The sequence below is a fragment of the Labeo rohita genome, chromosome 6, assembly GCF_022985175.1.
Source record: "Labeo rohita strain BAU-BD-2019 chromosome 6, IGBB_LRoh.1.0, whole genome shotgun sequence".
In the NCBI taxonomy this organism is placed as follows: domain Eukaryota; kingdom Metazoa; phylum Chordata; class Actinopteri; order Cypriniformes; family Cyprinidae; genus Labeo; species Labeo rohita.
In genome coordinates, this window is record NC_066874.1 from 25234995 (window position 1) to 25255992 (window position 20998).

A 20998-nucleotide genomic window follows, 5' to 3' on the forward strand; every position below is an offset into this window, starting at 1 on the left:
GAACAAGATTAATGCTGGAGAAAGAAAAAAGACAGGGAGTCCAAAGAAGATTGATTATACTGTAAAGGTTGGAAGGGAGGGAAAGAGTGAGTGATGCAGATTAACAGTGCTACATCAGCTCCGACTGGAATTGTGGGAGGTTTTGAGGAAAAGGAGAAAGTAAAAGGCTGAGAAAGTATTGCATCGTTTAGCATGTTGAAATAGAACATATTCAGGTGGATCAATAAAAAAAAAAAAAAAAAATGGACACTGTATATATATATTTGTTGTGTGCAGATTTGGTGCTTGACCATCAGGAGGCAGCTCATGAACTGGATGACAGTGTGAGAATGAAGGTTCGAGAGGCACTACTGAAGAGGCATCACCACCAGAGTGACAAGAAGAGGAACAACCTGCTACCCATGGTCAAGTCCCTTACCGACTCAGGCAGGAGACAGAGTGAACCTCATCATATGGACAAGGCGGGTGAGCTAAGCTGCACATGTGCATCATGAAGAAATATTTGTGGTTAAATACAACTTATGTCCCTGTGGATATTATTAAATAATGTTGATTTTTGATTTGATCAGTCAAAAGTGTGCTTGCAGTAATACGTTTACAATGTAAATCTTTGGGGCGATTGTTCCAAAAGATATCAAAGCAGAAATGCAAAGCCTTTTTTTCTTCCATGAATTAGTCTGTGGACAGAATTCCCTAATTCAGTCAGTAAATGCATTATTGACATCATTACTTTCGGTGGAGTGTTATGCACCATAAAGGGTTTTGCAGATTACATCACATCCTGAGTGGTATCCTCGTGGGTATAATACGAAAATTAACTGGTTTACGAGTTTTGCATGCTCATGATTGCAGATGAAAAATATTACTTTGCTGATAAGTGATTCTACCATAGCCCCATACTAATACATTTATGGTCATACTTTCAAATAATTAATTTCATTCTAATCAAATATATTAGTAATATACATATACATACACTACCAGTCAAATGTTTTTGAACAATAAGATTTTTAATGTTATTTAAAGAATTCTCTTCTGCTCACCAAAGCTGTATTTATTTGATATAAAATACAGCAAAAGCAGTAATATTGTGAAATATTTTTAATATTTAAAATAACTGCTTTCCATTTTAATATATTTTAATATATACATCATTACTCCAGTCTTTTGTGTCACATGATCCTTCAGAAATCATTCTAATATGCTGATTTGTTGTTCAAGAAACATTTCTGATTATTATTAACAGTATTTAATAATGTTAAATAATAAATAATAATAAATCTTTAATAATAATTAAAGATTTCATATTTATCGAAAGATTTTTATTTCAGATAAATGCTGTTCTTCTATTCATCAAAAATTCTACTCTGCTGTTTTCAACATCATAACAATTATATATATATATATATATATATATATATATATATATATATATATTTTATATATTTATATTTATATTTTTTTTAACTAGCAAATATTTTTAGAATATTATAATGATTTCTGAAGGATCGTGTGACTGGAGTAATACTAAAAATTCAGCTTTAAAATCACAGGAATAAACTACGTTTTGAAATATATTCAAATAGAAAACAGTTATTTAAATAGTAAAAACATTTCAAAATGCAGGCTTGGTGAGCAGAAGAGACTTTAAAAAACATTACAAATCTTTTTAATGGTAGTGAACACCTTTATTTTGGTACTATAGTATTTATGATGTGGATATTGTAGGATGCTGTAGATATGAGCTGTTTATCATATTTAATTGTGTATCTCAGGTCCTGCCACTTCTCCCCAGCCTCTACCTACAAACCCAGATATGAAGATTGGAGCAGCGGATAATGGCCAGATGGATCTCAGCAAGGTAGAACCACAACTTCAGGAAGGGCATTACAAGTTTGTCGAAAATAAACAAACATTTATTTTACTCTAAAACTGACACAATATTACAAATGTTTGTGAAGTATACTGTATATAGCATATTCTCACAGCTCATTATTTGGCTTAATTATTTTGGCACAATCAAAGACAAAATGCGAGAATACAGATATAGAGAAATGGATAAACAAGGACATGGTGTAATAAAATAGAGTAAAATGGTACTAAGCAAGATAACCCATTAAACCAGACAGTTCCAATGTGTTTATTTCTGTTAATGTCCTGAGTGCTCACCGGAGGCAGGCAATGTATCGATTACCAGGACATCAGGGACAAATGCACAAATACACATGCATACAAACACTGCCATCTGGTGATCTTTAGAGATACTGCACCTTGTTTGTGTAAGGTTATGCTAATGATCAGGAGACAGGAAATTAACTGTAATGAGCCAGATGTCAGCCATTTAGAGTGACAGTAAGGACGGCAGAGAGGCGGCCCCAATCAGATTACATACCTGCTGTTCCTCTTATCTATAACTGTCACCCTGACCGAAATAAACCGCTGGAGTTAGTGACTGGAATAACCACCAGTAGATGTCAATAATATTTATTTATATAAATATTATAATTACAAAAAAAATTGAAAATAAAAAAATTGAAATAAAATATAAATATTAGATGAAAAACATGAACGTAAAAAGTTGAAATTCAAATATTAGACTAAATTTAAAAAAACTCTGGAATTATAACAAACATATAAAAACTAATATAAAATGACAAAGGCACATAACAAAATTACTAAAACTGATAAATACTGAAAATAAAAGCTCATTAATACATACTGTAATAGTGTATGCACTACCAGTCAAAAGTTTTTGAACTTTTGATTTTGAATGTTTTTTTGAAGAAGTCTCTTCTGCTCACCAAACCTGCATTTTTTTATAAAACGCAGGAAAACAGTACAATTTTGAAATATATTTACTATTTAAAATAAGTGTTTTCTATTTAAATATATTTTAAAATGCAATTTATTCCTGTGATTTCCAAGCTGAGTTTGTATCATCGTTACTCCAGTCACATGATCCTTCAGAAATCATTCTAATATTCTGATTTGCTGCTCAAAATACATTATTATGATGTTGGTTTCTGTGATGAATAGGAAAGTTAAGAATAACAGCATTTATCTGAAATGGAAATCTTTCGTAACATTATAAATATCTTTATCATCACTTTTGATCAATATAAAGCATCTTTGCTAAATAAAAGTATTAATTTCTTAAAAAAATACTGACTCGAAGCTTTTGAATGGTATAGTGTATAATGTTACAAAAGCTTTTTATTTTAGGTAAATGATGATTCTTTGGATCTTTCTATTTATCAAAGATAAAAAAAAATGTACTCAACTGTTTAAAATATTGATGATGATGATAATAATAATAATAATAACAAAAATGTTTCTTGAACAGCAAATCAGCATATTAGAATGATTTCTGAAGGATCATGTGACACTGAAGACTGGAGTAATGATGCTGAAAATTTAGCTTTGATCACAGGAATAAATTACAGTTATTTTAAATAGTAAAAATATTTCAAAATTGTACAGCTTTTGCTGTACTTTGGATCAAATAAACGCAGGCTTGGTGAGCAGAAGAGACTTCTTCAAAAAACATTCAAAATCTTTTGACTGGTAGTGTAAATAATACAAAAATAACACTGCTATGACTTTCTTTCTCACTAGGTGGACACACATTTCATGAAGAAGATCCCCACTGGAGCAGAAGCTTCTAATGTGCTGGTTGGGGAGCTGGACTTTTTAGAGAGATCCATCGTTGCATTCGTTCGCCTGTCTCCTGCTGTACTACTCACGGGGCTCACTGAAGTTCCCATTCCTACTAGGTAAAAAGTGTTTGTTTGCAAATGCATGTATGGAGATGATAACTTCACTATAACAGAATGATCAAAATGAATTTTTACTCTACAGATTCTTATTCATTTTGCTTGGTCCTGATGGAAAAGCCCAACAGTACCATGAGATCGGTCGCTCCATGGCCACAATTATGACCGATGAGGTCAATGCAAATTTTTATCTTGCTGGATATTAATGCATTAACCTTTACATTTACATTTTCAACTCTTTAATATTTCTAGAAATACCATTTGTAGAGTAATTTTCCATTTCTTTATTAAATATAATGTTATTTTTTCATTATTTAGATTTTCCATGATGTTGCATATAAGGCCAAGGACAGGAGTGATTTGTTGGCTGGTATAGATGAGTTTCTGGATCAAGTGACCGTTTTGCCTCCAGGAGAATGGGACCCTTCTATACGCATAGAACCTCCTAAAAGTGTCCCATCACAGGTATGGGAAAAACCAGCACTTTTTAAAATGTGTCTAAAGTGATTGATTATTTGTTGCAATTTATCTATTACTCTCTTGGAATAGGAGAAAAGAAAAATGCCAGGAGTGCCGAACGGAACAGTTGTTCCTGTTGAGGAAGAGCAGCATGGAGAACACCATGGACCAGAACTGCAAAGAACTGGAAGGTGTGTAGTCAGGTTTTAACAACCAAAACCAAAAATACTCACTGGGATATTAAAATCTGAAATCATCTACATTGTGGGGAGCCAACAACAGTCCCCTTGAGGGAACTAGCCTAGTAAACATATTGAATAATGTCTTCAATATGACAAAAAAAAGTTTGTGTGTGTTATTAGCTCTGTATGAAAACATTGAAAATCAATAGAAATTTAGCTCTATGTCTCTTCACTCTCTCCCTGTAGGCTGTTTGGGGGTCTGATTCTGGATGTGAAAAGAAAAGCTCCGTTTTATTTAAGTGATTTTAAAGACGGCTTGAGTTTGCAGTGCGTAGCTTCTTTTTTGTTTCTGTACTGTGCCTGTATGTCACCTGTTATCACGTTTGGAGGACTTCTGGGAGAGGCTACAGAAGGACGCATTGTAAGTACACAAACACACAGTTTTGTTTCTGTGTGGTCTAATAGGCAAAGTCAAGAAAAAATATGTTTGTAATGCAAAACACACCAGTCATGTGTATTTATATATGTGTGTGTGTGTGTGTGTGTGTGTGTCAGAGTGCAATTGAGTCTCTTTTAGGAGCGTCTATGACTGGAGTAGCATACTCTTTGTTCGCCGGACAGCCGCTAACTATACTGGGCAGCACTGGACCTGTCCTCGTGTTTGAAAAGATTCTCTTCAAATTCTGCAAGTCAGTACAGACTAAACCAAGTGTTAATCGTAATTCAGTAAACTTAATTGTTAACGGAATAATTCACCCAAAAATGAAAATTGTCATTAATTACTCACCCTCATGTTGTTGCAAACCTGACCCTTGTTCATCTTTGGAACACAAATTAAGATATTTTGGATGAAATCCGAGAGCTTTCTGAGCCTGCATAGACAGCCATGTTCAAGGCCCAGAAAGGTAGTAAGGATATCGTTAAAATAGTCCATGTGACATCAGTGGTTCTGCGTTCTGAAGATGAAGGTTTTACGGGTTTAAAACAACATGAGGTTGATTTTAATTAATGAAATATTTCATATGTAATCAGACCTTAACCCACTATACTGTCTCTATCCTGTCCATTTCTGTCCCTGTAGAGACTACGAACTCTCATATCTGTCCCTGCGGACTTGTATCGGTCTGTGGACAGCTTTCCTGTGTCTGATTCTTGTGGCAACAGATGCCAGCTCCTTGGTCTGTTACATCACACGTTTCACAGAGGAAGCGTTTGCTGCGCTCATATGTCTTATCTTCATTTACGAAGCACTAGAGAAACTTTTCCATCTGGGAGAACTGTACCCCATCAACAGACATGCCGATCTGGACAAACTAACACTGGCCTTGTAAGTATCAATCATCAGTTGTTTCTCCTAGACATAAATGCCAAGTTCTGTCATGAAACTAATGATATTCTGAGTGTTAAACTACTTGGCTCAAGATGATGTTCATGTTGCATATGCAGCCAATGAGCTTGCAGCTTTACATTTAAATGGCTGGTTAGCATACACTAGAGTACTTCGCAGTGAGTTCCTCTGAAACCCTCCACCTCCCCAGCTCCACCTGTGTAGATCTGCTACAGGTTATTTTATTTGCTATTTGTGCAGCAGCAGTACGTCTTAAATACTCACAGCACTATATTGTCATGTGGATTGGCATTAGCAAGTTCCTGTACTTGCTTTGACGCAGCAGAAGCAGCAGCAATAATATACAACGAGCAATAATCAAAAGCAGCAGCAATTTAGCAGCATAGCAGATCTATTCCACCAAGACCAAATACATAAACATTGTCATATTGCTAAAATCTTCTGAGAGTTGTTGTGATAAAAATAGATGATAAGAATTTTCTGACTAAGAACTGTTTTTGATAACATTTTAACACATTGTATTGTGTGCCATCAGCTGTAGGTGTGCAGAGCCTGATAACCCTGGTAATAAAACACTAGAACTGTGGAATCAGAGGAACATCACAGTCTCTGCAGTGCCATGGAGCAACCTTACTGTAACGGTACTTTAGTCTTTTACATCCTCCCACAATCTTAACCTTGAAGGTGACTTAAAGCAATACTTTGTTTAGCTGGCTAATACAACAGTGGTTGTAAAATGTATACTGACACATACTGGCGAGAATGCATCATCCTCAGAAGGTTTTTGGCCACTGATGCCATTTTAGAAATACCCTTTTCATGTTAATCTCATGTGAGTGTAGATGGTTTTGAATATACCCTGTATATGTTGAAAATAGTATTTATTTCTTTCTGTGTAAATCTTAATAGGAAAAAGGGGGGGAAATACTGCACTAAATGTGATTTACAGTTAAGGTCAAAAGTTTACATACACCTTGCAGAGTCTGCAAAAATTTTAATTATTCTACCAAAATAAGAGGGATCATACAAAAAACATGTTATTTTTTATTTAGTATTGACTTGAATAAGATATTTCACGTAAAAGACGTTTACATATAGTCCACAAGAAAAAATAATAGTTAAATTTATAAAAATGACCCTGTTCAAAAGTTTACGTACACTTGATTCTTAATTCTGTGTTGTTACCTAAATGATCCACAGCTGTTTTTTTCACAACTGAGGGACTCATATGTAGCTATTACATAAGGTTCAAACACACACTGATACTCCAGAGGGAAAAACAATGCATTAAGAGTCGAGGAGTGAAATCTTTCTTAATTTGAAGATCAGGGTCAGAACAATTTAACTTATTTTGTCTTCTGGGAAACATGTAAGTATCTTCTGTAGCTTCTGAAGGGCAGTACTAAATAAAAAAATATGCACATCCTCATTCCGTTCAAAAGTTTTCAACCCCAGCTCTTAATGCATTGTGCTTCCTTCTAAAGCATCAGTGAGCGTTTGAACCTTCTATAATAGTTGCATATGAGTCCCTCAGTTGTCCTCGGTGTGAAAATACGTAAAAGCTGAAAAACCAAAGAATTTGTGGGACCTGAAGGATTTTCCTGAAGAACAGCTGGCAGTTTAACTATTTAGGACAAAAAAGGGACTCATAAACCACTATCACTAAACAAAAAAACAGATCATTCAGTTAACAACACAGTATTAAAATCACCACTTTTGAACAGGGTCATTTTATAAATTCAACTATTATTTTCTCTTGTAGACTATATGTAAACGTATTTTATGTAAAATATCTTATTCGGGTCAGTACTAAATAAAAAATAACATGCATTTTGTATGATCCTTCTTATTTTGGTAAAATAATTAACATTTTGCAGATTCTGCAAGGTGTATGTAAACTTTTGAACTTAACTGTATCTTAGTTTTAACTTCTGAAAAGCTTCCTTGCGGTTGTCATAAACACAAGTTTTGTGTAAAGACTGGTGTCAAGCAGTGAAAAGAGCATCTTATGAACACACACTGTACAGCTGACATCCCATTACTGCAGTGCGGTGTTATTTCACAGTGTAGTCTCACACCGATCGCATTTAGTGCTAATCCTATTTTCACAGCTGAGTCAGCGTCTCGGCTGCCAGCATAGTTAAGCATGAGCCAAACTGTCTGTGTGTGTGTGTGTGTGTGTGTGTGTGTGTGTGTGTGTGTGAGTAGGAGTGTTTAGATCTCCAGGGGCAGTTTATTGGATCAGCGTGTGGTCACCATGGTCCCTACACTCCTGATGTACTCTTCTGGTCGTCCATCTTGTTTTTTGGTACCTTTTTCCTGTCTACCTCCCTGAAACAGTTCAAGACTAGCAGATACTTCCCAACACGGGTGAGGCTAAAATACTCATTCACAAACACAGTTTGCATACACAGTGTCATTTTTCTATGCAATAAATGCAAAGTGTGTATTTTTTGTGTGTGTGTGTTTCTGTGATGCAGGTACGGTCAATGATCAGTGATTTTGCTGTGTTCCTCACCATTGTTTTTATGGTCCTGATTGATTATTTAATTGGAGTTCCATCCCAAAAATTACAAGTGCCCAGCAAATTCAAGGTAGGGATCATAAACAAATGCCCATACAAATGCACACACTTACCAAAATATATGCAAAAGCCAGTCAGATCAGATTGAGACAGAAAGACCTAAAACAGAAAGAGACATCTGTTTAGGTCAGTGAAAAGGAAACGTTCTCCTAAATGCTTTAAGTTTTCCAGTTCTTCCTAACAGCTTTGCTTGTGAATCATGTTCTTTCAAACCTTACCTTACAGTGATGAATGCACTGCTTCAGTCTTCAAAGTTGATTCATAATCCACAACAGTCCTGTTTTTGTGCAGTTTGTCTGTGTCTTGTTTCTAGGCACATTTTCTCATATGATTAGTTTAGAGCGGCACCCCTGCAGTGACAGATTAGATGATTAGACAATGCTGAGTCTTGGAATTGAGTTTACACCCCAGGTAAATCTGGATACACGCATTGTGCGCAGACAGTGATCAATGAACAACTGAGCTGGACTGATATTAAATCCATAGTTAACAAGTATGCCTCAATTTAGACTGAATTGTCATGAACGTTGCATTATTCTTAGTTATTTACCTTTAGAGAAACACATTTTTGTCAGGCTGGCACATGCTGGAATTCAGTTTACATAAGCATAACTGTCACATCTATGTTCCTGTTTAATTCCTGTTTTTCCTTATTTGGTTTGGTTGTGTATAATCATCTCATTAGTTCCCTTTGTTTGGTTCTTGCTAATAAGTCCTCAGTTCTCCCTCAGTCTTTGTTCTGGATTGATGTTATTTGAATGGAATACATGTGTTGATTTATAATTAATTTTTTGTTTTGGATTATAAATTGAGATTAAAGACTCTTTATGTTTACTCCTTCATTGTGCGCTATTGTTACAACCATGTCCCGTGACAATAACAAATCATTGTAAAAAAATAATTGGTTAATTTATCAAAAATCTACAATATTGTTCAAAAGTTCTTAAAGGGAAAGTTCACCCAAAAATGAAAATTCTGTCATTAAAGGAGTAGTCCACTTCCAGAACAAAAATTGACAGATAATATACTCACCCCCTTGTCATCCAAGATGTTCATGTCTTTCTTTCTTCAGCCATAAAGAAATTGTTTTTTTGAGGCAAACATTTCAGGATTTTTCTCCATATAATGGACTGATATGGTGCCCTGATTTTAAACTTCCTATGTGCAGTTTAAATGCAGCTTCAAACGATCCCAGCCAAGGAAGAAGGTTGTCTTATCTAGCGACACGATCGGTTATTTTCATAAAAATAATACAATTTATATACTTCATGTCAAACACTCGTCTTGTCTTACTCTGCCTGAACTGTTTTTTTTTTACCTGTTCATGACAGTTAGGGTATGTCGAAAAATTCCCATCTCAACTTCAAAATCGTCTTATATCGCTGTTTTACCTTTTTTGTTAAGGGTGTTTGTTGATCTTTGCATGTTTACTTTGCAAACACTGTGTCAGAACTTCTGCAGTGATGTAGAGGTGAATACACAGTTCAGGGAGAGCAAGACAAGATGAGCTTTTGAGATTAAAAAAGTATTTAAATTGTTTTTTTTTTTTTTTTTATTGAAAACAACCAATCAGTTCATTAGATAAGACCCTTCTTCCTCGGCTGGGATCATTTACAACCGCATTTGGGATCATTCGAAGCCGAATTTAAACTGAATTTTGGAAGTTCAAAATCAGGGCAGCATAGCAATCCATTATATGGAGAAAAATGATGAAATGTTTCCCTCAAAAAACACAATTTCTTTACGGCTGAAGAAAAAAAAGATATGAACATCTTGGATGACAAGGGAGTGAGTACATTATATGTTAATCTTTGTTCTGGAAGTGGACTTACATTCATCTTCATCTTCAGAACACAAATTAAGATATTTTTGATGAAATCTGAAAGCTTTCTGACCCTACATAGACAGCAATGCAACTGAAACGTTCAAGACCCAGAAAGAAATCCATTAAAGGAATAAATTATATTTTTATATAGATGAAGCTTTTCTACATTTGCCTCACAAAACAATCATTAGTAATACTTTTTCAGGGGTTTGGTGTTTTTTTTCAACTTTCTCCTGGTTGTGTTTTACAGCCCACACGTGATGACCGTGGTTGGTTTATTAACCCTATCGGGCGAAACCCATGGTGGACTGTGCTGGCTGCCTCAGTACCAGCTCTTCTTTGCACCATCCTCATCTTCATGGACCAGCAGATCACCGCTGTCATAATAAACCGCAAGGAACACAAGTTGCTAGTATGTTTGTGTTTTTTTTTTTTTTTTTCAGCCTTTACAGAGATTGTGTGTGTGTGTGTGTGTTCATATGTAAGTATGTGTCCTATTTTCTCTACACAGAAAGGCTGCGGGTACCATTTGGATCTTCTGATGGTTGGAGTGATGCTGGCTGTATGTTCCATAATGGGGTTACCCTGGTTTGTTGCAGCAACCGTCCTGTCAATTACCCATGTCAACAGCCTGAAGCTAGAGACTGAAAGTGCTGCCCCTGGAGAGCAACCTCGATTTCTGGGTATTAGAGAGCAGAGGATGACTGGGTTGGGCATTTTTCTACTCATGGGCTTATCTGTGTTCATGACTGGAGCACTACAGGTTCTTACAAGAATTCAGTGGTTATCATATAATGCATCCCTTCTAAAAGGGATAGTCCACCCAAAAATTAAAATTGTCATTTTCTACAAATATATATGACTTAATTTCTTCTGTGGTACACAAAAGAAGATATTTTGAAGAATATTTTTGTCCATACTAAAGAAGGGGACCCGAAGATGTTTGGTTATTAACATTAATCAAAATATCTTCTTTTGTGTACTGAAAAAGAAAGAAAGTCAGACAGGTTTGGGATTTTTGGGGGGGGGGGGGTGGACTATCCCTTTAAATGAGACGCACTTAAAAATATATGAATGTCACGGTTTAGATAATAAACTTTTGTTTCTTTCACAGTTTATTCCCATGCCAGTTCTCTATGGTGTTTTTCTTTATATGGGCGTCTCATCTCTGAAAGGCATTCAGGTAGAGATATTCATCTGATCCTAACAATACATGTGCATATCAACATGTCAGTCATTTATCATCTTTCTGTGTCCTGTTATTCTCAGTTCTTTGACCGTCTGAAGTTGTTTGGTATGCCAGCGAAGCACCAGCCAGACTTTATTTATCTACGTCATGTTCCTCTGAGGAAGGTTCACCTGTTCACTCTGACCCAACTTACTTGCCTCGTGCTGCTCTGGGTCATCAAAACTTCCCCTGCGGCAATCGTCTTTCCTATGATGGTATGACCCAAAACAAAGTACAAAGTTTTATTCTAGGGGTGTTAAAACAAAAAATGTAAAATCCAACCTATATTTGTATTTTTACAGTATCAGTGAACACAAGGTTTGAAATAATAATATATTGTGAGATTTGCATTTATACTGTACATTTGACAGAAAGCTTTACAGACCTGGATATTAAGACTTGTATGGCTTAATAAAACGTAAATAATGTCTCTTACTAAAAATATGTAGTAGAAAGCAGTAGAAAATGCCTCTGAGGCTTTTTGTAGACCACAGCTACTGAAAGAGCTCACGAATGGCAGAGACAAGAAACGCTAGATGCCATCCTGGCAGAATGTAAACATGCCGACACTTGTCATGACGCCGCAGCCATTGAAGGAGTTTCTCAGCACGGATTTCGCTCGATATCCTGGGATATTTAGACTCTTTGTGGGGGAAGATCAATGGTACCGCATTTAGTTTAAGATAATGCCGTCGCTAAACTGTAAGCTCTTTCAGTAGTTGTGGTCATCATATCAGTATTTTATTTTCTGAGTTGTGTTGTAAAAATAGCAACAGGTAGTGCCAGTCACCGAGTGCAACTATTTCACATCATCGAAATAATGGAGCCCACCATAGTCCACAATATGTATAAAACGATGTAGATATTTGAAATAACGTAAATCTTTCATGTGTTTTCTACTACATATTTCAGTAAGAGACATTATTTACGTTTTATTAAGACATACAAGTCTTAATTAGTGCCATGCTCTGTTGTAAAGTGATGAAAATTGATTTAATAAGCATTGCAATCATATAGTAAAAGTATATTAGTAGCAAAAGTGTTTATCTCCTGTAGGTGCTGGCACTAGTGTTCATCCGTAAGCTGCTGGACTTCTGTTTTTCCAAACGGGAGCTTAGTTACCTTGATGATCTGATGCCTGAGAATAAGAAGAAGAAGCTGGATGATGATTCCAAAAAGGCAGAGGTTTGTCGTCCATACAGAGTTTAATAAAGCAAAAAGCTCATAGAGCAAATAGTAGCAGAAAGACTGCAGTATGTACTGTATAATGTCCTTAGTTTGTACATTTTGCTTTATGGGCAGAAAACTTATGCTACATTTGCCAAAATTATTCAATATTGTGTCCCACCGTGCAATGTGCTCAACTAAACATTACATTTCATGCATAATAATTAATCCAGAAGTAGTTCCCCAGAACTAAGTTAATCCAGAAGAAGTATCCCAATTTTTTGGGGGGGAGTATCTATTTACATTAAGTGCAAATGGCATGCCTTGTTGGCAGAGGCTATTTTTTCTCTCTTTTCAAATCTCATATCACATCGGAAAGACGGAGAAGGAAATAATCAAAAAAGTTGACAAAGTATCAGGTAATTGCCATTATTTGGAATAAATAGTATAAATAGCAAAAAATCCTGCAATTTTAACAATAGAAATTATACCTATTGGCACTTAGTGTAAATAGCATATCGTTAAAAAACTGCTGTTTTTTTACTTAAAGTAAATAGGATCCATCACTATTTGCACTTTGTGTAAATAGCATCTATCACTAAGAAAATATACTATTTTCACTTAGTGTAAATAGCATCTAATTGCTATTTACACTTAGTGCAAATAGCTGCTGCCCATTTTTGATTCTTGAGGGACAAAAATCCTTCATTTTTGAGATACACTTTTACATAAACTTGGATTAACAATGCAACATAAAAAAAAAAACATTTCTGCAAAACTAAATATAATTAATTTGATGGTGTTTTTATTTTTTGTATTTTTTATTAGTATTTTATTTACTATTATTATTTTTTATGATATTTTATTTCCTTTACTGAATGGCCACAAACAGCAAAAAATGCAACAAAATTAAGTTATGTGACAACAGTGTATTACTAGTGCACTAGTATTTAAAATGTTTTTCACATACATTTACTATTGTTTAATTAGCAGTAAACATAGTAAAATGTTAGATTCCATCCATCAAATCATGCTATTTATGCATGTAAACTGAAATTAATTCATCAAGCTAAACTTGCATTGTTTTTTCTCACATGTAATACATAAACACAATGAAGGATGGTGCATGCATGTGTTTATATGAGTAGCAGGAATCACAGGAGATGCTGGTTGATGACTCTGACAAATCACAAGACACAGTGCAGATCCCAATGGAGAACAAACCTCTACACTCACCTCGAACCCCAGACCCCAGGTACCACACAGGCAGCTACAGACGTAACGCAAACCCTGGAACCTGGTGTTCAAAATAAGTTTACACACCACAACATCCACTGTGTATCTAATAATGTGTATTTACTAACACTCACCTTTCCATCTCTCCTCTTCTCCTGCCTTCACCCCTCCTCTCCTCGACTGTATCCACCTTTTGTCCAGGACTGATCCCTCTGATATTAACATATCTGATGAAATGTCTAAAACTACTGTATGGAAATCCCTCAATCACAAGGACACACAACGCTCAAACACACATAAAAAGGCAAGGACTCTCGCACTTACCATCCTTTAATGGTTAGTTATTGTTCCAGTTCCCTGAATTTCCTTTCTTACCCATGTGTCTAATACCTTTCTTGATTGTAGATGGCTTTGTTTCTTTATCAGGACAGATTTGGAGAAATTTAGCATTACATCACCAATGGATCCTAATCAGCGGATGGATGGATCCAAACAGCGGATAAAAACATCATAATAATTCATAATAATGGTTCCTTCAGTAAAAAATGTCCATTCCCTGTTTTTGTCTCACTGACATATTTATTTAGAACTGTTTTGGACTGTTTTTAGACTTGTCTGAGCAGATTTCTCTTCTGATTCAGATGAGACTGTTTCACTAGAAAATATTTTAGCCTTGAGCAATGGTTTAGTGCTAAAAACATCTTGAATTTGTTTATTACAAACACAAATTTATGCTTCACAAGATGTTAATTAAACTGGAGTTTACTGTAGATTGTGATGTTTATCAGCTTTTTGAACTCTCATTCTAACGGCACCCATTCACTGCAGAGGATCCATTGCAATGCTAAATTTCTCCATATCTGTTCTGATGAAAAAACAAACTCATCTACATCTTGGATGGACTAAGGGTGAGTAAGTTTTCAGCAAATTTTCATTTTTGGGTGATTTATTCCTTTTATATTATAACTATTAGATTACAAACTGGGTTTTAACTGCTAAAAAATTTTGATCTTTTTATCTGTGCGTTTTTCTCTCCTCGCAGGAGGTTCCGTGAAGTAAACCCGCAGAAAGAAGAAATTACGTTCTTAGCATCGGTTGTTTGAAATCCGGCTGACATAAAGAAGCAGCAATGTGCTAAAAACACAGATATTAGTTCACTCCTTTTCACTGTTTCTCACACACATGCGTTCACACACGTGTTTATGTATAGCTGTGTGAGATATATTGGTGTGTCAGTGTGTGTGTGTGTGATGATGTGCAACATATTTTCCTACCAAATCCAGGTTATTTTTAATGTTTAGTTGAGTTTTAGCAGACATAGGCGTCTCTGTGCTGTGCTGTAGTGTACATGTATTTTTTTGGGGTTTAACTGTCTGGTTCTCATTTATAGAATAATACAGTTGTTTAAATGTTCTCATTTTAACTATATACCTGCTGTAGATATTACTGTATACGTGTGTTTTGTTCATCGTCCAAAATCCTCTATGATACGCGTGTTTAAGCCAAATGGCCGGTCAGAATAATAACCTCAGTTTGAACGATTTTTGTGCCAGTATAAATAGCCATCAGTTACATTAGACCAACATGGCCATGAACCAAAATGGTCCTTATCCAGACTTGTCTATTTTTATTGCGTGTGTTGTATTGAAACTTGTTAATATTGAGCAATAAAAGGCTTCTATATGGTTAGGTCACCAGGGACACTGATGGATAAGTATGAACTCTGTCGTGATTGTTTTTACGACCGTTTTAAAGACACCCATCCTCTACTTGTAAGAATAGACTGGCTGAAACTGGTTTTCATTAGATGCACCATCCAAATTTATGGCACAAGGTTTGAGGGTAATCTGGACTGTTCAGGTTTTCATTCGAAGACCCTGTCCATTCACGACTCCCAGTAATAAGCCATCTCCTCTAGACTACCTCCCCACACTTTTAAAACTCCCACAGTAGTTTCTGCACTGAAAGAGGTAAAAAATATGCTTGTGTTTTTAACCTCAGTGAAACAACACTTTATTTACAGTTGCACTTTGTGTAGATATATACTAATATGATTTTATATTTTAAAGGGAATTATTATATAGAGTATAACAGTGTGTGATACAATTATTTTAAGTAAAGAATTTTCTTTTTTATATAAATGTATTTTAATAAAATGAGTTGAGCAGATACAGTAAGACACTGGCTGTTCATATGAATGGGTTACAGCTGTACTTTTCTTACAGGACCAGTTGTCTGTAAGTTGTAATTTCACCTTATTAAACTGCCTTCAGATGATAGGAGAATGTCATATTTAATTTGGAATGTCGACTCAGCTTTGGAATGTTGAGGAATGAGGAATTTTCCCAGCTTGACATTAAGCTACTAAATTATCTATATTGTCCCCTCCATGGCTTTCTTGTTTACAGAAATGTTGTAATTGACTTGATTGTACATGTTATCTTAATGCTGGGATGTGCTCAAAGAGAATGTCTGTATCACTCTAATAAATTTTAGATTTTCTGAATGAGATGAACCTGCTAAGAGTTGTACATGTGTTCTTTCGTGTTTCTCAACAAATGCTCATGTGTGTTTTATTTCTGATTTGGTGTTTAAATATGTGCTTCGACAGCTGATGATCCGTAATGAAATCTTAAAATTGGTCATGCTTTGAATTTCACAACTGACCGTAGGTCAAAATATAGCTATTTCTGGATAATAGAAGAATGTGTAATGAATAATTGATCGTCAAATTTTATAATATTCTCATAGTTCTAGTCAGAGTCGATTACTGTATATTTCAACCACGGCATGAGCATGTAGTCCTTTTGTACTGAGCCACCCAGTAATGTCAGTATTTACTTCACTCTGAATGCATTTATATTCTTGTATATCCTGAAACTGTTTCACCCAATATATAGTTAAAGTCAAAAGTTTAGGCTACAAGTTTACACCTTGCAGAATCTGCAAAATGGTAGGCCTAATTATTTTACCAAAATAAGAGAGATCATACAAAATGCATGTTACTTTTTATTTAGTACTGACCAGAATAAGATATTTCATGTAAAAGACACCCCCGGCTCTTAACGCATTGTGTTTCTTTCTAAAACATCAGTGAGCTTTTGAACCTTCTGTAATAGTTGCATATGAGTCCTTCAGTTGTCCTCAGTGTGAAAATACGGATCTCAAAATCATAGTCATTGTTGGAAAGGGTTCAAATAAACAAAAATACAGAAAAACGAAAGAATTTGTGAGACCTAAGGTAACAACACAGTATTAAGAACCAAGTGTATGTAAACTTTTGAACGAGGTCATTTTTATAAATTCAACTATTATTTTCTCTTGTGGACTGTATGTAAATGTCTTTTATGTGAAATTTCTTATTCAGGTGAGTAATAAAAAATAACATGCATTTTGTATGATCCCTCTTATTTTGCTAACATTTGACTTCAACTGTATTTCAGATCACATAAATTATATTTTGATCGTCTATTTATCGAACAATAACTGGCTGATTGTACATTGTACATCTAGCTTATTACATACCCACTCACTAAATGAAGGAATGTGTGCAAAAATGTGAGTTTAAAATATTTTAGTCATTTACATTATTTTTTAGTCATTTACATTAATTTCCTGTATATTATCTTATTTTCTGTTAAGAAAAAATGTGTTGTACAAAACAGCCTAGCAACGAGACAAACACTTATAATTGTTACAATATATAGCTCATAAAATATTAATTTTGTACTGTGTCTGTATGTTTCAATAGCTCTGTGTTGCTAACTGTTAATTGTGCAAGAGGTCTTTAGCTGTACTGATAAAAATCAAGAGCTGACAGGGTGTGACAGTGACAAGAAAGAACTGCCTGAAAAGATACGTGACCATCACAGTATAAATATGGGATATATAAAAATGTGGATATTTTTAAACATCTTGACTTCTCTGTGCTACCACACAAAAGGTAAGACTACTTAATTAATAAAGGTACAGTTAAACAATTGTTCATTTATCTATGAATTTGGAATCTAAATGTATTTACAAATACGAATGCTGGTACCGTTCAGCTAACCCTAAGTCATACAAAACAATAGTTAAAAACGTTCTTTTGATGTATCTTATTTGAGACTCACATTTTAACATGAGCTTTCTTTACAAAAATGTATGGATAATAAAGTAAAATTAAATAATTATATGCAGTGCAGGTTTAATATATGCACTTTACTTTAATATATCCCTGGTGAAAAAAACAGCATATGCTGGTAGGTATGTTTTGATGCTGGAATGCTGGTTAGGTAGGTTTTGATGCTGGTTTAAGCTGGTCCTTTGCTGGTTTAAGCTGGTCCTTTGCTGTTTTTTGCTGGTCATGTTGCTGGTCAAGGACCAGCAAAGGACCAGCATCAACCAGCAAAGGACCAGTTTAAACCAGCATCAAAACCTACCTAACCAGCATCCCAGCATCAAAACATACCTAACAGCATATGCTGTTTTTTTCACCAGGGATGCACGTGTTAGCTTATGTTACCTGTGTCAGAGCAGCTCTGTTAACAGTAAATAGCCTACTCTGCTCCACCTGTACTGTTATCATTTACATGGGTGGAGCCTCTCAAACTATATCTCTGCATATTGAGTTTGTTTTTATTCTAACGTTTATCTGGGAAAACAAGGTGCTCCATTTCATCAGATTTGTAAGGTAAATCATTTATAAACCTGGGCAAACACAGAAGAATACATCAATATCTTCCTCAACATGCTAACTAAAGTTTAACCCTCGCTCTGAGTTTAACGTACAAGTTTTGGTCTCTACATATTCAAAAATTACAGTGGCTTTTCTGTCGTAGAGAAATGTCAGAATGTTTAAGATTAAGTGGACGTTTGTATTAAATGTTGTTTATTCAATATTAAACAAGGATTAGATGGAGCAGTAAAGTGTAAAAACAATGTCAGGCCGTTGGTGCCTTCTGCAGTCATTTCTTATAATGCATAATGTACATTAGTTCTATTGTTTATAATACATTATGTATTTTAACAGTTTTGTACAATAAACCATGATTACTTGCTTTGGTATTTTATTCGAATTAATTATTATTGTCTTATGGCTATTATATATGTATTTTAAGTAATTTTCGAGGCTGTTGTTCACTTAGGTTTTTTAATTACCACAAAAAAAAAATATATATAATTATCTAATTACTCGATTAATCGTCAGAATAATCCACGGATTACTCAATTACTAAAATAAACCTTAGTGGCAGTATTTCCCCCCAAAAAATTATACTAAAAGGACTTGTACTTACGAAAAAATGTAAATCAGGTGACAGAAGGCATGCAGTAGTTTGTGTACAACAGATTTTTCAGCTTGAAGTTTTGATCATGTTGATCATTTAGAGGCCTTAGAAATTTGAGTATCATAAGAAATCTGACTTAGTCTTACATAGGCTCTATATTGTTAATGTATATCTTATGTGTGTTTTCGTCAGCCTGTACTCCATCAGACAGTGGTTTGACACAGATAACAGCTTATTCAGGAGGTTCTGTGCTGCTGCCCTGCACCTGTACCAACCCACAGGACAATCCCAAAAGCGTCTTCTGGGAATCCAACAGCAAAAGGGCTTCTAAAAATGGCATTTACGCTGATATATCCAGTGTGTTTGAGCGGTACATTGACAGAATTACACTGTTTAATCAGACTTCACCTGGAAACGTCTCTCTGCTCCTGTCAGACCTAACTAAGGATGATCAGGGATTTTACGTTTGTTTGTTAGATAAAACAACCAGATTCATAAACGTCACCATTGAAGGTAAGCAATCAGTCTCTGGTATGATTTTTTTTTACTTGATCATTATCCACCTTTTTCTTCAATGTGGAAGTAAGACTATGGGTGAGACCTTCCATTCATTATTCGCTGTAGGAAAATAACGAGAAGAATAACAACATGCAGTAAATGGTAAAACTGTTTGCATCACATTACGTGTTCATAATTAAGATAATACATTAAAATAATATGGTAAAACACACAACTTCACAATATTAAGCAGCAAAAGCTTTTTTTTACAGCTAAAAACAGCTGGATGCGGATGAGACCGAAAGCCACACCAGTAAAATGTACAAATGGCTGCGCCCACTCTTTGTGGGAAGAAAAAGGTGTATATAACGTGCACATTAACAGACAAAAGTCAAAATAGCTACAGTTCTTTCCAAAACACCTAAAACTAGGCAAGATCAAAAAAATATGTACATGATCAGCTGATATTGTCCCACACTGCCTCAAGCAAGATCTCTGATTTGTTGCTCCCTTTAGGTTTTTAAGTAATAAAGAAACATATTGTATTTTTCTAGCAGAATTCCCTTAAACCAGAATTACTGGTCACACACTGAGCAGTATGCAGTTATTCCCTTGTGAGCCCAACTAATATATTCATCTGATGTTCTAGTTCAAATTTCCTCATCAGCTTGTACCATTTCTGCTTATTTCTATTTTGAAATATAGCAAGAATCGCACCTACAAACTGAATTTCTCAACTGACCTTCCCCCTTTTTCTTTTGCCGACTGTAAAATTATGAATTTAATCAATGTTTTTTTACTGTTCCAAATAAATTCTCTAGTAGGATTTTATCTGCATTAACTGCACACTATATTCATTCACAACTAAACCTTCCAGAAAAGATTCTTGTGTAATATTATGGTTAAACCATTTTCCTCTTCCTCTCTGTTTTCCTTCATTAGAGAGAAGTGAAAGTACAACACCACCTATACTGAGTCACAGCGTGTTGATCTCTGTGCCGTTTCTGGTAATAGCAGCAGGAGGAGCCACCATCATTTACTGCATTCACAGAGGTCAGCACATACACATTAGCTTTATGCACATACAAGTTACAAATACATTTCCATTAGCATGTTTTAATTCAGTTATTTACTGTTTCTAAAGCTCACAGAAAAGCAAGAACAGAGAATGGAGAGATGAATGTGGAAAATAATCTGGTAATTTCAATGCACATTTAACAAATTAATAAATGGGCCGATTTTTAAGGATCTTTTCATCATGTCTCTTTAGGAGGATTCAACATATGGTACTCTGCAGAAAAAATACAATGCTGAGGAAATGTATGGAACTATCGGAAACAAATCAAATCAACAGTAGAATGTCAGGTGTGTTGTGAAACTTACATTTGGCCTTCTAAACCCTTCCACTCCACATTAAATGACACATTTATT

At 35.0% G+C, this 20998-nt stretch overlaps 3 protein-coding genes across 3 annotated transcripts in view; 2 read left to right on the plus strand and 1 right to left on the minus strand.

Moving 5' to 3' along the window:
* ttll3 (tubulin tyrosine ligase-like family, member 3) overlaps positions 1-8686 on the minus strand; it is a 38393-nt gene extending 29707 nt beyond the window's left edge. Inside the window, exons 1-2 of the mRNA XM_051113030.1 lie at positions 8565-8686; positions 8400-8445 (exon numbers count right to left, since the gene is read on the minus strand). The gene's annotated coding sequence lies outside the window, so the exon portion shown is untranslated. The remainder of the gene's footprint in view (positions 1-8399; positions 8446-8564) is intronic.
* The window catches only part of slc4a8 (solute carrier family 4 member 8), a 34811-nt gene extending 17883 nt beyond the window's left edge, over positions 1-16928 (plus strand). The window contains exons 6-25 of the mRNA XM_051113023.1: positions 277-465; positions 1776-1861; positions 3616-3773; positions 3859-3946; positions 4092-4238; positions 4323-4423; positions 4661-4835; positions 4970-5103; positions 5496-5741; positions 6298-6403; positions 7971-8132; positions 8243-8356; positions 10422-10583; positions 10683-10934; positions 11286-11354; positions 11441-11614; positions 12456-12584; positions 13715-13821; positions 14004-14138; positions 14845-16928. Of these exons, the coding sequence (XP_050968980.1) occupies positions 277-465; positions 1776-1861; positions 3616-3773; positions 3859-3946; positions 4092-4238; positions 4323-4423; positions 4661-4835; positions 4970-5103; positions 5496-5741; positions 6298-6403; positions 7971-8132; positions 8243-8356; positions 10422-10583; positions 10683-10934; positions 11286-11354; positions 11441-11614; positions 12456-12584; positions 13715-13821; positions 14004-14136 (2732 nt within the window). The 3' untranslated portion in view covers positions 14137-14138; positions 14845-16928. The remainder of the gene's footprint in view (positions 1-276; positions 466-1775; positions 1862-3615; positions 3774-3858; positions 3947-4091; positions 4239-4322; positions 4424-4660; positions 4836-4969; positions 5104-5495; positions 5742-6297; positions 6404-7970; positions 8133-8242; positions 8357-10421; positions 10584-10682; positions 10935-11285; positions 11355-11440; positions 11615-12455; positions 12585-13714; positions 13822-14003; positions 14139-14844) is intronic.
* Positions 16929-19148: 2220 nt separating this feature from the next.
* Positions 19149-20839, plus strand: LOC127167184 (matrix remodeling-associated protein 8-like). Its single transcript, XM_051113056.1, has 3 exons — positions 19149-19582; positions 20510-20620; positions 20712-20839. Exons 1-3 carry the CDS (start codon positions 19234-19236, stop codon positions 20783-20785), a joined length of 534 nt encoding a protein of 177 aa, XP_050969013.1. The 5' UTR covers positions 19149-19233; the 3' UTR covers positions 20786-20839.
* Positions 20840-20998: the final 159 nt, after the last annotated feature.

Coding starts and splice junctions, on each gene's coding strand:
- LOC127167184 (XM_051113056.1), top strand. CDS start 19,234: ATGTATATCTTATGTGTGTTTTCGTCAGCCTGTACTCCATCAGACAGT. Junction 19,583..20,509: donor CATAAACGTCACCATTGAAG/GTAAGCAATCAG, acceptor TTCCTTCATTAG/AGAGAAGTGAAAGTACAACA. Junction 20,621..20,711: donor CATTTACTGCATTCACAGAG/GTCAGCACATAC, acceptor CTGTTTCTAAAG/CTCACAGAAAAGCAAGAACA.